This window comes from Phyllobates terribilis, unplaced genomic scaffold (assembly GCF_046119375.1).
Source record: "Phyllobates terribilis strain yellow unplaced genomic scaffold, ASM4611937v1 Scaffold_11__3_contigs__length_659146591, whole genome shotgun sequence".
In the NCBI taxonomy this organism is placed as follows: domain Eukaryota; kingdom Metazoa; phylum Chordata; class Amphibia; order Anura; family Dendrobatidae; genus Phyllobates; species Phyllobates terribilis.
The window spans coordinates 591,020,480-591,033,446 of record NW_027362771.1 but is presented as its reverse complement, the minus strand read 5'-3'; the positions used below and the strand labels follow the sequence as shown (position 1 = coordinate 591,033,446).

The following is a 12,967-nucleotide window of genomic DNA, read 5'->3' as shown; positions in this document are numbered from 1 at the left end:
ATGCAGGTGAAACAAGCCATCCTTAAGCTGCAAAAACAGAAAAAACCCATCCGAGAAATTGCTACAATATTAGGAGTGGCAAAATCTACAATTTGGTACATCCTGAGAAAGAAAGCACTGGTGAACTCATCAATGCAAAAAGACCTGGGCGTCCACGGAAGACAACAGTGGTGGATGATCGCAGAATAATCTCCATGGTGAAAAGAAACCCCTTCACAACAGCCAACCAAGTGAACAACACTCTCCAGGAGGTAGGCGTATCAATATCCAAATCTACCATAAAGAGAAGACTGCATGAGAGTAAATACAGAGGGTTCACTGCACGGTGCAAGCCACTCATAAGCATCAAGAATAAAAAGGCTAGACTGGACTTTGCTAAAAAACATCTAAAAAAGCCAGCACAGTTCTGGAAGAACATTCTTTGGACAGATGAAACCAAGATCAACCTCTACCAGAATGATGGAAAGAGAAAAGTATGGCGAAGGCGTGGTACAGCTCATGATCCAAAGCATGCCACATCATCTGTAAAACACGGCAGAGGCAGTGTGATGGCTTGGGCATGCATGGCTGCCAGTGGCACTGGGTCACTAGTGTTTATTGACGATGTGACACAGGACAAAAGCAGCCGAATGAATTCTGAAGTATTCAGAGCCATACTGTGTGCTCAGATCCAGCCAAATGCAGCCAAACTGATTGGTCATCGTTTCATACTACAGATGGACAATGACCCAAAACATAAAGCCAAAGCAACCCAGGAGTTTATTAAAGCAAAGAAGTGGAATATTCTTGAATGGCCAAGTCAGTCACCTGATCTCAACCCAATTGAGCAGCATTTCACTTGTTAAAGACTAAACTTCAGACAGAAAGTTCCACAAACAAACAGCAACTGAAAACCACCGCAGTGAAGGCCTGGCAGAGCATCAAAAAGGAGGAAACACAGCGTCTGGTGATGTCCATGAGTTCAAGACTTCAGGCAGTCATTGCCAACAAAGGGTTTTCAACCAAGTACTAGAAATGAACATTTTATTTACAATTATTTAATCTGTCCAATTACTTTTGGTCCCTTTAAAAACAGGGTGGCACATGTTAAGGAGCTTAAAACTCCTAAACCCTTCATCCAATTTTAATGTGGATACCCTCAAATGAAAGCTGAAAGTCTGAACTTCAACTGCATCTGAATTGTTTTGTTTAAAATTCATTGTGGTAATGTCTAGAACCAAAATTAGAAAAATGCTGTCTCTGTCCAAATATATATGGACCTAACTGTATATATGTATATATATATATATATATATATATATATATATATATATATACAGTACAGACCAAAAGTTTGGACACACCTTCTCATTTAAAGATTTTTCTGTATTTTCATGACTATGAAAATTGTACATTCACACTGAAGGCATCAAAACTATGAATTAACACATGTGGAATTATATACTTAACAAAAAAGTGTGAAACAACTGAAAATATGTCTTATATTCTAGGTTCTTCAAAGTAGCCACCTTTTGCTTTGATGACTGCTTTGCACACTCTTGGCATTCTCTTGATGAGCTTCAAGAGGTAGTCACCGGAAATGGTCTTCCAACAATCTTGAAGGAGTTCCCAGAGATGCTTAGCACTTGTTGGCCCTTTTGCCTTCACTCTGCGGTCCAGCTCACCCCAAACCATCTCGATTGGGTTCAGGTTTGGTGACTGTGGAGGCCAGGTCATCTGGCGTAGCACCCCATCACTCTCCTTCTTGGTCAAATAGCCCTTACACAGCCTGGAGGTGTGTTTGGGGTCATTGTCCTGTTGAAAAATAAATGATGGTCCAACTAAACGCAAACCGGATGGAATAGCATGACGCTGCAAGATGCTGTGGTAGCCATGCTGGTTCAGTATGCCTTCAATTTTTAATAAATCCCCAACAGTGTCACCATCAAAGCACCCCCACACCATCACACCTCCTCCTCCATGCTTCACGGTGGGAACCAGGCATGTAGAGTCCATCCGTTCACCTTTTCTGCGTTGCACAAAGACACGGTGGTTGGAACCAAAGATCTCAAATTTGGACTCATCAGACCAAAGCACAGATTTCCACTGGTCTAATGTCCATTCCTTGTGTTCTTTAGCCCAAACAAGTCTCTTCTGCTTGCTGCCTGTCCTTAGCAGTGGTTTCCTAGCAGCTATTTTACCATGAAGGCCTGCTGCACAAAGTCTCCTCTTAACAGTTGTTGAAGAGATGTGTCTGCTGCTAGAACTCTGTGTGGCATTGACCTGGTCTCTAATCTGAGCTGCTGTTAACCTGCGATTTCTGAGGCTGGTGACTCGGATAAACTTATCCTCAGAAGCAGAGGTGACTTTTGGTCTTCCTTTCCTGGGGGCGGTCCTCATGTGAGCCAGTTTCTTTGTAGCCCTTGATGGTTTTTGCAACTGCACTTGGGGACACTTTCAAAGTTTTCCCAATTTTTCGGACTGACTGACCTTCATATCTTAAAGTAATGATGGCCACTAGTTTTTCTTTACTTAGCTGCTTTTTTCTTGCCATAATACAAATTCTAACAGTCTATTCAGTAGGACTATCAGCTGTGTATCCACCAGACTTCTGCACAACACAACTGATGGTCCCAACCACATTTATAAGGCAATAAATCCCACTTATTGAACCTGACAGGGCACACCTGTGAAGTGAAAACCATTTCCGGTGACTACCTCTTGAAGCTCATCAAGAGAATGCCAAGAGCGTGCAAAGCAGTCATCAAAGCAAAAGGTGGCTACTTTGAAGAACCTAGAATATAAGACATATTTTCAGTTGTTTCACACTTTTTTGTTAAGTATATAATTCCACATGTGTTAATTCATAGTTTTGATGCCTTCAGTGTGAATGTATAATTTTCATAGTCATGAAAATACAGAAAAATCTTTAAATGAGAAAGTGTGTCCAAACTTTTGGTCTGTACTGTATATATATATATAAAAAGAAAACTTTGCAAAAGGCCAAATATATCTTAATAAAACACAATTTTTATTGATAAATATTTAAAAACAATGAAAGAACATGTAAAAGGACGTGAGACATAATATACATAAGGCACGGGGTGGGTGTACCCGGGTATTAGTAAATTATAAATATGTGCTAAGTAACTAGTTTACAAGATATCAATTGCAGTCACTAAATATAACTTATCTACCTGTGGTCCACAGGAATAGATATAGTAAAAATTACACAGTGTCATCTACATTGGTGGCCAAAAGTATTGGCACCCCTGCAATTCTGTCAGATAATACTCAGTTTCTTCCTGAAAATGATTGCAATCACAAATTCTTTGGTATTATTATCTTCATTTAATTTGTCTTCAATGAAAAAACACAAAAATAATTGTCCTAAAGCCAAATTGGATATAATTCCACACCAAACCTAAAAAAGGGGCTGGACAAAAGTATTGGCACTGCTTGAAAAATCATGTGATGCTTCTCTAATTGGTGTAATTAACAGCACCTGTAACTTACCTGTGGCACCTAACAGGTGTTGGCAATAACTAAATCACACTTGCAGCCAGTTAACATGGATTAAAGTTGACTCAACCTCTGTCCTGTGTCCTTGTGTGTACCACATTGAGCATGGAGAAAAGAAAGAAGACCAAAGAACTGTCTCAGGACTTGAGAAACCAAATTGTGAGGAAGCATGAGCAATCTCAAGGCTACAAGTCCATTTCCAAAGACCTGAATGTTCCTGTGTCTTCTGTGCACAGTGTCATCAAGAAGTTTAAAGCCCATGGCACTGTGGCTAACCTCCCTAGATGTGGACGGAAAAGAAAAATTGACGAGAGATTTCAACGCAAGATTGTGCGGATGGTGGATAAAGAACCTCGACTAACATCCAAGCAAGTTCAAGCTGCCCTGCAGTCCGAGGGTACAACAGTGTCAACCCGTACTATCCGTCGGCGTCTGAATGAAAAGGGACTGTATGGTAGGATACCCAGGAAGACCCCACTTCTTACCCCGAGACATAAAAAAGCCAGGCTGGAGTTTGCCAAAACTTACCTGAGAAAGCCTAAAACGTTTTGGAAGAATGTTCTCTGGTCAGATGAGACAAAAGTAGAGCTTTTTGGGAAAAAGCATCAACATAGAGTGTACTGGAAAAAAAAAGAGGCATTCAAAGAAAAGAACACAGTCCCTACAGTCAAACATGGCGGAGGTTCCCTGATGTTTTGGGGTTGCTTTGCTGCCTCTGGCACTGGACTGCTTGACCGTGTGCATGGCATTATGAAGTCTGAAGACTACCAACAAATTTTGCAGCATAATGTAGGGCCCAGTGTGAGAAAACTGGGTCTCCCTCAGAGGTCATGGGTCTTCCAACAGGACAATGACCCAAAACACACTTCCAAAAGCACTATAAAATGGTTTGAGAGAAAGCACTGGAGACTTCTAAGGTGGCCAGCAATGAGTCCAGACCTGAATCCCATAGAACACCTGTGGAGAGATCTCAAAATGGCAGTTTGGAGAAGGCACCCTTCAAATATCAGGGACCTGAAGCAGTTTGCCAAAGAAGAATGGTCTACAATTCCAGCAGAGCATTGTAAGAAACTCATTGATGGTTACCGGAAGCGGTTGTTCGCAGTTATTTTGGCTAAAGGTTGTGCAACCAAGTATTAGGCTGAGGGTGCCAATACTTTTGTCTGGCCCATTTTTGGAGTTTTGTGTGAAATGATCAATGATTTGATTTTTGCTTCATTCTCTTTTGTGTTTTTTCCTTGCAAGCAAATTAAATGAAGAGAATAAGAACAAAGAATTTGTGATTGCAATCATTTTCAGGAAGAAACTGAGTATTATCTGACAGAATTGCAGGGGTGCCAATACTTTTGGCCACCACTGTATATACTGAGTATAGGATAAAAATAAGCAATAAATAAAGTCTAAGTAGACATAAGTAACAGTATACAAAATACGGAGGCCATTGAGTTCATAATTTTAATTATGAACTCAAGGGACTCTTTATTTTGTAAATTGCAAGATGAGTTTCTCTATTTGATAACAGGGCACAAGCTCCTTTTGACATAATAAACTAAGAATGATGTTCTGGAATTTGTACTACAAGTAAGAGTATAGCACACTTTACCTCAGTTGTTGCTCTGTGGACCCACCACACTCAACGTGCGTTTGGGACTGAAATGCTTCGGCCCCTGAAACGCGCGTCGGGTGTGGTTGGTCACCAGAGCAACAGCTGAGGTAAAGTGTGCTATACTCTTACTTGTGTCTACTCAGACTTTATTTATTGATTATATTTATCCTATACTCAGTATATAGATGACACTGTGTAATTCTTACTATATCTATTCCTGTTGACAACAGGTAGCTAAGCTATATTTAGTGACTGCAATTGATATCGTGTAAGCTAGTTACTTAGCATATATTTAGATTTTTCTAATACCCGGGTACAACCACCCCGTTCCTTATGTGTGTTATGTCTCACATCCTTTTACGTGTTCTTTCATTGTGGTTGTTAAATATTTATCAATAAAAATTATGTTTTATTAAGATATATTTGACCTTTTGTAAAGTTTTCTTTTTGGAGATGTATAGACTAGCTATTGCCAAGGCCATCCCATGACATAATCATTTTTGTCTGACATAAGGGCCCATAAAAAGGCTCCAGGAGTTAACTCCTTCACAACAGGCGATTGTTAGTTTTTGTGCTTTTATTTTCTCCTCGACTTTTTCCAAAAGCTATAACTTTTCTATTCTTCTTTTAACATAGCCATGCAACAGTGTGTCTTTTTGCAGGACAAGTTGTAGTTTTGAATGACTCCATTCATTTTACCATACAACGTGGTGAAAAAAATTTGAAACAAAAAAATCCAAGTGGGATGAAATGGTGAAAAATAACGCAATTCTGTCATTGTTTTCTGGGTTCATTGTTTAGTAAAAATGACAAAATAGTATGATTGCTAAAGTCAGACTGATTACTAAAATGTGGTATAATTAACTAAAGGTTTTTTTTATTTTTAGAGACTGAAAAAATTACACAGAAAAACAAATGTTGTTTGTGCCACCGTTTTGGGAGGTCATTGATGGAGCTTACGTCTTGTGTAGTGACCTGGCTTTTTATTCATACCATTTTGGGGTATTTACAAAATTTAGATGATCACTTTTTATTGCACTTTTTAGTGGAGGTTGTTATGGGTGGAACCTCTGTGCTGTGATACAAGGAGGGACCAGAGGGGCGTAACTAAGTGCCTGCCCAGACCGACCCTGGCTGCACGGCAGCTTAATCGACTCCGCGAACCAAGGAGGGATCGGGGAAGTGGACCAGGTACCACTCTGGGACCGACCTCATGTGAGAGCAGGCGACTCCCACGGGACTGATGGACGAAACTGACAGGCACAGCAGATGAGCACGGCTGGTAGACAGACAGGTGATGCGGGTAGACAGGCAGGCTTGGCTGGCAGACTGACAAGTGGACACGGCTGGTAGACAAACTGGTGGGCATGGCTGATAGACAGGCAGGCGGGCATGGCTGATAGACAGGCTGGCGGGCACGGCTGATAGACAGGCTGGCGGGCACGGCTAATAGACAGGCTGGCGGGTAGCATTGGAATCTGAGGGCTGAAGAAGTGTTATAACACAAAACTGCAACTTTGCACAGGCACCTCCATTTTGGAGGAGGTGCCTTGTATAGGGGCAGTCCTCCGGCCATTGGCCGGGGAATTTTTGGGACGGCGCACGCGGCCGCTTTAAGAGGTAGGGAGCGTGCGCGCCCTAAGTACAGTGCCTAGGGATCTGCGTGCGGTGCGCGCACCTCAGGCTTATGCAGCGAGGGAGCCGGAGGATGACGGACCGGGACCGCGGTGGTGAGGTGATCGGCTATTTCTTAATTTTTTTGTATCTTTAGGGAACTTTAACCTTCACTCAATATACTACAATACTGCAAAATATAGCAGTATATAGAAGAAGTGACAAGCTTCATTGGAGTATAAATATGGCATTGACCTGAGCGTTTATTAGGCCCCATGCTGCCATATCAATTCATCGGCGTCATAGCAGTCATATAATGCGATAGCTCTACATCTGAACCTCTCCAGAAACTATGGAGTTTGTTGAGAACAATTCCCAGATTGTGATCATTGGGATCATAATGGACAGCATCAGTATTGTTTATGTAATAGCAAAATAGTCAGGAATGGGAATGGATCCAAGGGTTGCACCAGGAAACAAAGCATAACGTGACATGTCAGAGTAAGAAATGGGAGTGTAGTCAGGGAATGGTGCCAAAGCTCCAAACCGGGAATTGGACACAAGTGGACAGGAAGAAGACCAAGGTCAAGTACATGTAGAGTAACCGTAAAAAACTCACAGGAACAAGAGCCAGAAAAGATCCAACCCTTAAACATGCAACATTATTATACACCTGTCCCGGGCATTGCGGTCCATGCTTTCTTCTCCTGGGTCCCCAGCCATTTGTTGTTGTCCACTTTTAGTTTTGGAAGTTGCCCATCGTTGATCAATAACATCACCTCCCAAACCCAATTTAAGGCTCACTAACACACACCTGTGTCTTCAGATTGTTCTTCAAGACTCTTGTTTGGTTTTCTCCACCTCCTCTGCACATCGTGCTAACCTGCCTTTTCCCTTGCTGACTTTATTGCATCCGTCCTGTACATTTGCTTCCAAGACTCCTGGGTGTACAGATGCCTTGTACCTACCCCGACCTGGGGCTTAGTGAGTCCACTTCACAAAGTGAGCCTAGCAGACATTACTTGGTGGGCAGATTTCCTTAAAATACACTGCCAGGCTTTACGTCTTTACCCTTTGTAGCTCTTTTTTTTACCAAACTGATACCACTGGCGGGTATTTTGAGAAGATTATTTACAGTTTTTCCAAGCAAGTCTGTAAAATAAGGCAGGATATGGAGGAGGAGAAGAGAAAAAGACTAGTTGGCTAGTAACCAAATATGACCATTGACAGTCGCTCACTGGGAGGTGACTCTGGAACCAGGTGTTATGGAAAGCACAGAATAAAAAAGACGCTGACATGATAAGTCACTGTCCCACTTCTCGATTGACAATGATAAAATAAAATTATTCTGGTGGAAAACGTAACTATCTCTAACACATCATGGGAGTCAGAAGAGAATATGATCATCTCCAGGCTGGCCTAGTACCATATACAGAAAAACCTATGCTAGTTCATAATAGTGAATATACATTCTACACATCAACAAGTGTTTCCAGTAGCTTTAAGAAAAATAGGCCTAACCACAAAGTAGATCCTTTCGAAAAATATTTTGGATGAAAATCAACCATTGGAAAGGCAGGAGAAGAGAACAGTTTCCTCAAGGAGTACTCAAATAGTAGGTCTTTCGAGAAATATTCTGGTCAAAGCTCAACTGTCCTCTTCTTACATTAAACAAAGTATAAGATGAAGTGGGCAATGCCAAAGACATAATCTTCTTTGGCTTGTCAAAGTCCTATGGAAATCGATATATATGGTTAAAAGCGTAAAAGAATCTTCCATATCTCAAGAGCTATAGCTAAACTGTATAATGTTATGGGAGCTATAAAACACTAGGAATGACATCAGCAACAGCTGGGTGTAGGGTTATTTCCCAGAATATTCTTGAAAATTCAGTGAAGGTGAGGTTAACAAACTGTCCTGTAAAGTTTTTCCACTGCTCTGTTGTCTACATGTCCTCATCATAAATCATGCAGCATAACAAAGTTAGGTAACGGATACTTTTGGTAATGTTTTGTACTAAAGAATGTAACAAAGGTCAAGTTATTACTTTACAATAGTACTTGTCTTCTAGTAGTCAAACACAATCAAACATGAGTGCCCTAGCAAACGAATGCAAAGAGCTGGATCCTCCATGCCACTTTATCACAGTGACCCTTATGGGCAGCCATGGGTTTGATGACTGAAGCACTATTTGGCTTTGTTCTTTGAGGTTGGGGCAAAAGTAAAGTGTTGAAAACAGAGTATATTGAATCTGATTTATACAAAGTTGCTCAGAAAATTCAAGAAAAGGTATCACTCACCAAAAGCTCTCGGTCATACAGTCCTTTAATCCGGGTTACAAATTCAGGTAAGCAGTTGGCACAGGGGATGCGGGAGTGAGTGACCCGTGGGAGTCACCGGCTCTCACACAAGGTTGGTCCCAGAGTGGCACCTGGTCCACCTGCCCGGTCCCTCCCTGGTTCACGGAGTCGATTGAGCCGCTGTGCGACCTTGGTCAGGCCGAGTAGGCACCTAGTCACGCCCCTCTGGTCCCTCCTTGCATCGAAGCACAGAGGTTCCACCACCTGGACCCATAACAGCTTACAGCCCAGCATGCCCAGGAATCAGACTGGATGACTGGACTGTCATTCACAAAAATCGACAGTCCAGCACAGTTCAGATCCCATAGGGAAGCTGAGTTATCACTTAAATCATTTCAAGGCCGCAGTCAGATATGAAACCATGAGTCAAAGAACAGAAATGGTCATAGCCTTCAAAGAAATCTGCAGGTGGAGAAATGTACAAAAGAGAGCCCTCAAAGCATTGTCGACTGGCTGAAAGAGCCAAAGAACAAAATTTTGTTTGCCGTTCAGTATCCAATATCTTGTCTTTATTCTGGCATTTTGTGTGTGCCCACATTTAAAGGGTTCTATCTAGAGAAGATCGAATCTAAAAATTCAAATTCCGTAGATTCAATCGAACTCGGACAATAAATTTGATTCATATTGCATTTACTCAATACAAACAATACAAATGTAATGTGACTTATTGCGCTCTGAGATCTCTCCAAATGCCAGAGCATAATACATTTAGGGTTTTTTTTTTAAATTAAAAATTATATTCACCGCACCCCGACCATTACCTGTCCCTATGTACAACAAGCTCCCACAAGTCTTGCGTTCTTCACAATGCTCTTCAGTTCATGATAAGTGACATTTTGCTGGATTACAAATCAAAATACAAAAATTATAGATTCTAGCAAATTATTTTGGGGGGGGGGGCAAAATTCTAAACTGATTTGATTCACTCATCTCTAATCCTGCCCTCCTAAAATAATCTTTGTAAGACTAATCCCTTTCTCTCTACCAATCCAAGCTTGAACTGAAGGAAAATTGTTGTAGCAAAATTAACATAAGCAATTGAAATCCACATTGCTGATAAGTAGGTGCTTTTCCAAGGTCTGGTCTACAGTTATAAAGTTAACTGATAGCTTTTATAACTGTGAAAAATCTTCCTCTACGTGTCCTTGAAGACTGATGACAATGAAGAAAACATTTGTAAAATGTCCACAAATAGCTCGACAAATTCCCAACTGCTGCTAGGATAACATTGACCTGAAAACAAGATCCCAAACCTTCTTTATCCTTCGGAAGAATGCCAGTGCTTATTGTAGGCTCTGCTCACATGCGTTGGCTTAAGCCTTTAAAAACTATCAAAGGTTGCCCTCACCACCTGCTATACTCACTCCTAAATTTAGTGGTCACACTGAGAAACTATTTTTTTTCTGTCCAGCAATTTTTGTCCCAAAAAATGGGCAAATCAATTCAAAAAGGAATGAATTTGTATAACATTTCTCCAAATTTGCAGATCCTAGCAAATCCAAATTTTTTTTTTTGATTTGTACAAATCCAGTAAACGAGCAGCTAAACCATATTGCTGAATTCATAGGGGTCTAAAAACAGATGAAAAAAAAAATAATATAATTCTCAACTATTCACTCACCTGTCCTAGCCATCAAGATTATCACCAGTCCTCTGCTGACTTTCTAAGTCACTTACTCTGCTTATGCACTGGTCTGCTCTTTACTCTTCACCGGTGTTTCTTTCATCGGCTAGACCTCCACCCATACATGGACAAGAAGAGGAAATCCACTTCAGAGTGGAGCGGATACCTTAGGAAGCCATAGGAGGTCATATAATGAGCTGTGGTACTCCTAGTCTTTGGGAGGTGAGATTGGTGGGAAATAGGTATGCTTTTCCCTTTGTTGGGGCTACCTGAACCTCAGAAACGACAATGAAACTCTGGTTGATAAGACGTAGCCAAGGAATAAGGTGCGGAAGGTTTCAGTGATGCTACCTACTGTAATCTATGATTTTATGGCAGCTAATTCTATTTTTTTTTTGTTATTTGAATAAATTATAACTTACTCTAAAAACTCATCATAAAATACTTTAAGTAAAGCTCAACAATTCAACATAAAATCCCCCCAAAAATATACTTTGCTGTGTAAAGTCCCTAATTTGATATTTATTTCCCAACCCAAACAGCGTTACTTACTCCTAGTCTTTGGGAGCTTGATTTCTCCTTTGGTGTTCTCCAGCTTTTGGTCTACCTAATTCTCAGCAAGACCATGAAACTTTGGTTGATAAACCTTAACCAAACTTCATTCAGCTACCATTTTTTTTCCAACATAGTCACTGGAACTTATGTAATTATTGTGTCTACTTTGACTTAATACAGCTCACAGTACATTTTTATGACCACCAAAAAATATTATTTCGTAGATGTAGACCATGACTCAATAGTTGAGTTGAAAATTTATATTGTGAGAGAAGACAATAGTCATTTTGATCTTTTACTCTTATTGATTGATCAGTTCAATTATCATAACTTACCTCCAACTTGGCATAAACTTAATAGAAGAATAAGTAGACTTAGATGAAGATCCATCATCCAGAAGTTAAAAAAAGTCTCTTCAAAGTCTTCAGGTGAGATTCCTTTATCATAATAACCTCTTTGCATCAGTTCAACACCCTTTTTATATTTGGCAGATATAGGTGTCTTGTTAGTGATGATTGCTGTCAACTTTGCTCTTTATTGTTATCTACTGACCAAAATATGACAACACTCGGGAGTGTTAGTCATATAAACTATGGGTGGGGTATAGGCTTTGACATAAATAAGGTTGTGAAAGGACATTAAGTCTTCTTTATAAAGTTGAGGATAGTTTTAACTGTATAAAAAAATGAGTCTTAAGGCAAAAAAAATGCTAAATGGAAAAAAAAAAAGGAAAGGCCCTATGATGATACAATATGAAGAAATACCCAAATAATGTAATAGCAGAAGAACAACAGTTTACACAAAGAAAAGTATCGGGAATCCACATGAAATGTAGATCTTAAAAAACGTGGGGGTTTTCCCTAAAAATTTCGAATGGAATTTGCTTTACGGCCCAATTAACAAAATACCAAACCAATAGCAAAAAGGCCAATATACACATCAATACTCGTATCTGTTAAAAAATACCTTTTGTTTATATTCAAGTAACAAAAGAGGGTTAAAAAAGTCAGGAAGCACCTTGGTGAAGGAGGACTCTCCATGCGTTGGCATATTAATTTCGGGTTTATTTGTTTTTGTCTTTCAAGGTGTCTCACGATGGCATTCAGGAGGCCAATGGCTGCCAAGACAAGCCATTGAAATCCTGTTGGTGCCATTTAACCTCTTAATGACCAGCACCATAAATGTACAGTGCTGGTTAGCAGAGGATGAATGGAGAGCGATGAGGATCTACGCTTGCAAATTTCCAGCAGATTTTCAGCCATTTTCTGCCTCTAACAGCCACAAGTAGAGTGGAAGTCCACCCATGGCTGTTAACATGTTAAATGCCACTATCGTTCTCTGACAGCTGTATTTATAGCGCGCGTCACGAGGGGCATGGTGTTCCAACATCTCATCGTCGCCCCTGTGACGAGATTGCGAGATGCTGATGAATTGCCCATGAAGGCTGCAGGTCTTCTGAAGATCCCAGTGCCTGTCATGACATCGTTCCCGTGAATGCCAGCTATACACAGCAACACGGTGCTACAGTACAAGCAATTGGATGATCAGTGGTTCAAGGTCCCCCAATGGGATTAACAAATACAATAAAAAGGTTTTTAAAAAAAAAAATGTAAAAAGGCCAAAAAAAATTAAATCTCCATCTTTTCCCTCCATTTAAAATAAAAGATATTATTTTTTTTTTTTTAAAAAACACATGTGAAATCACTG

The 12,967-nt window shown here is 40.4% G+C and overlaps 1 protein-coding gene across 6 annotated transcripts in view; it reads right to left on the bottom strand.

The window, feature by feature from the left end:
- LOC141167063 (mucin-3A-like) overlaps window positions 1-11,805 on the bottom strand; it is a 69,289-nt gene extending 57,484 nt beyond the window's left edge. For 2 of the 6 annotated variants that reach the window (XM_073654398.1, XM_073654397.1), the window contains exon 1: window positions 11,596-11,795. In XM_073654398.1, coding sequence (XP_073510499.1) covers window positions 11,596-11,722 — 127 coding nt within the window. In that variant the 5' untranslated portion in view covers window positions 11,723-11,795. Of the gene's footprint in view, window positions 1-11,595 lie in introns of all 6 variants that reach the window. The other 4 variants (XM_073654402.1, XM_073654400.1, XM_073654399.1 and 1 more) reach the window with 4 other exon arrangements.
- Between the last annotated feature and the right edge of the window lie 1,162 nt (window positions 11,806-12,967).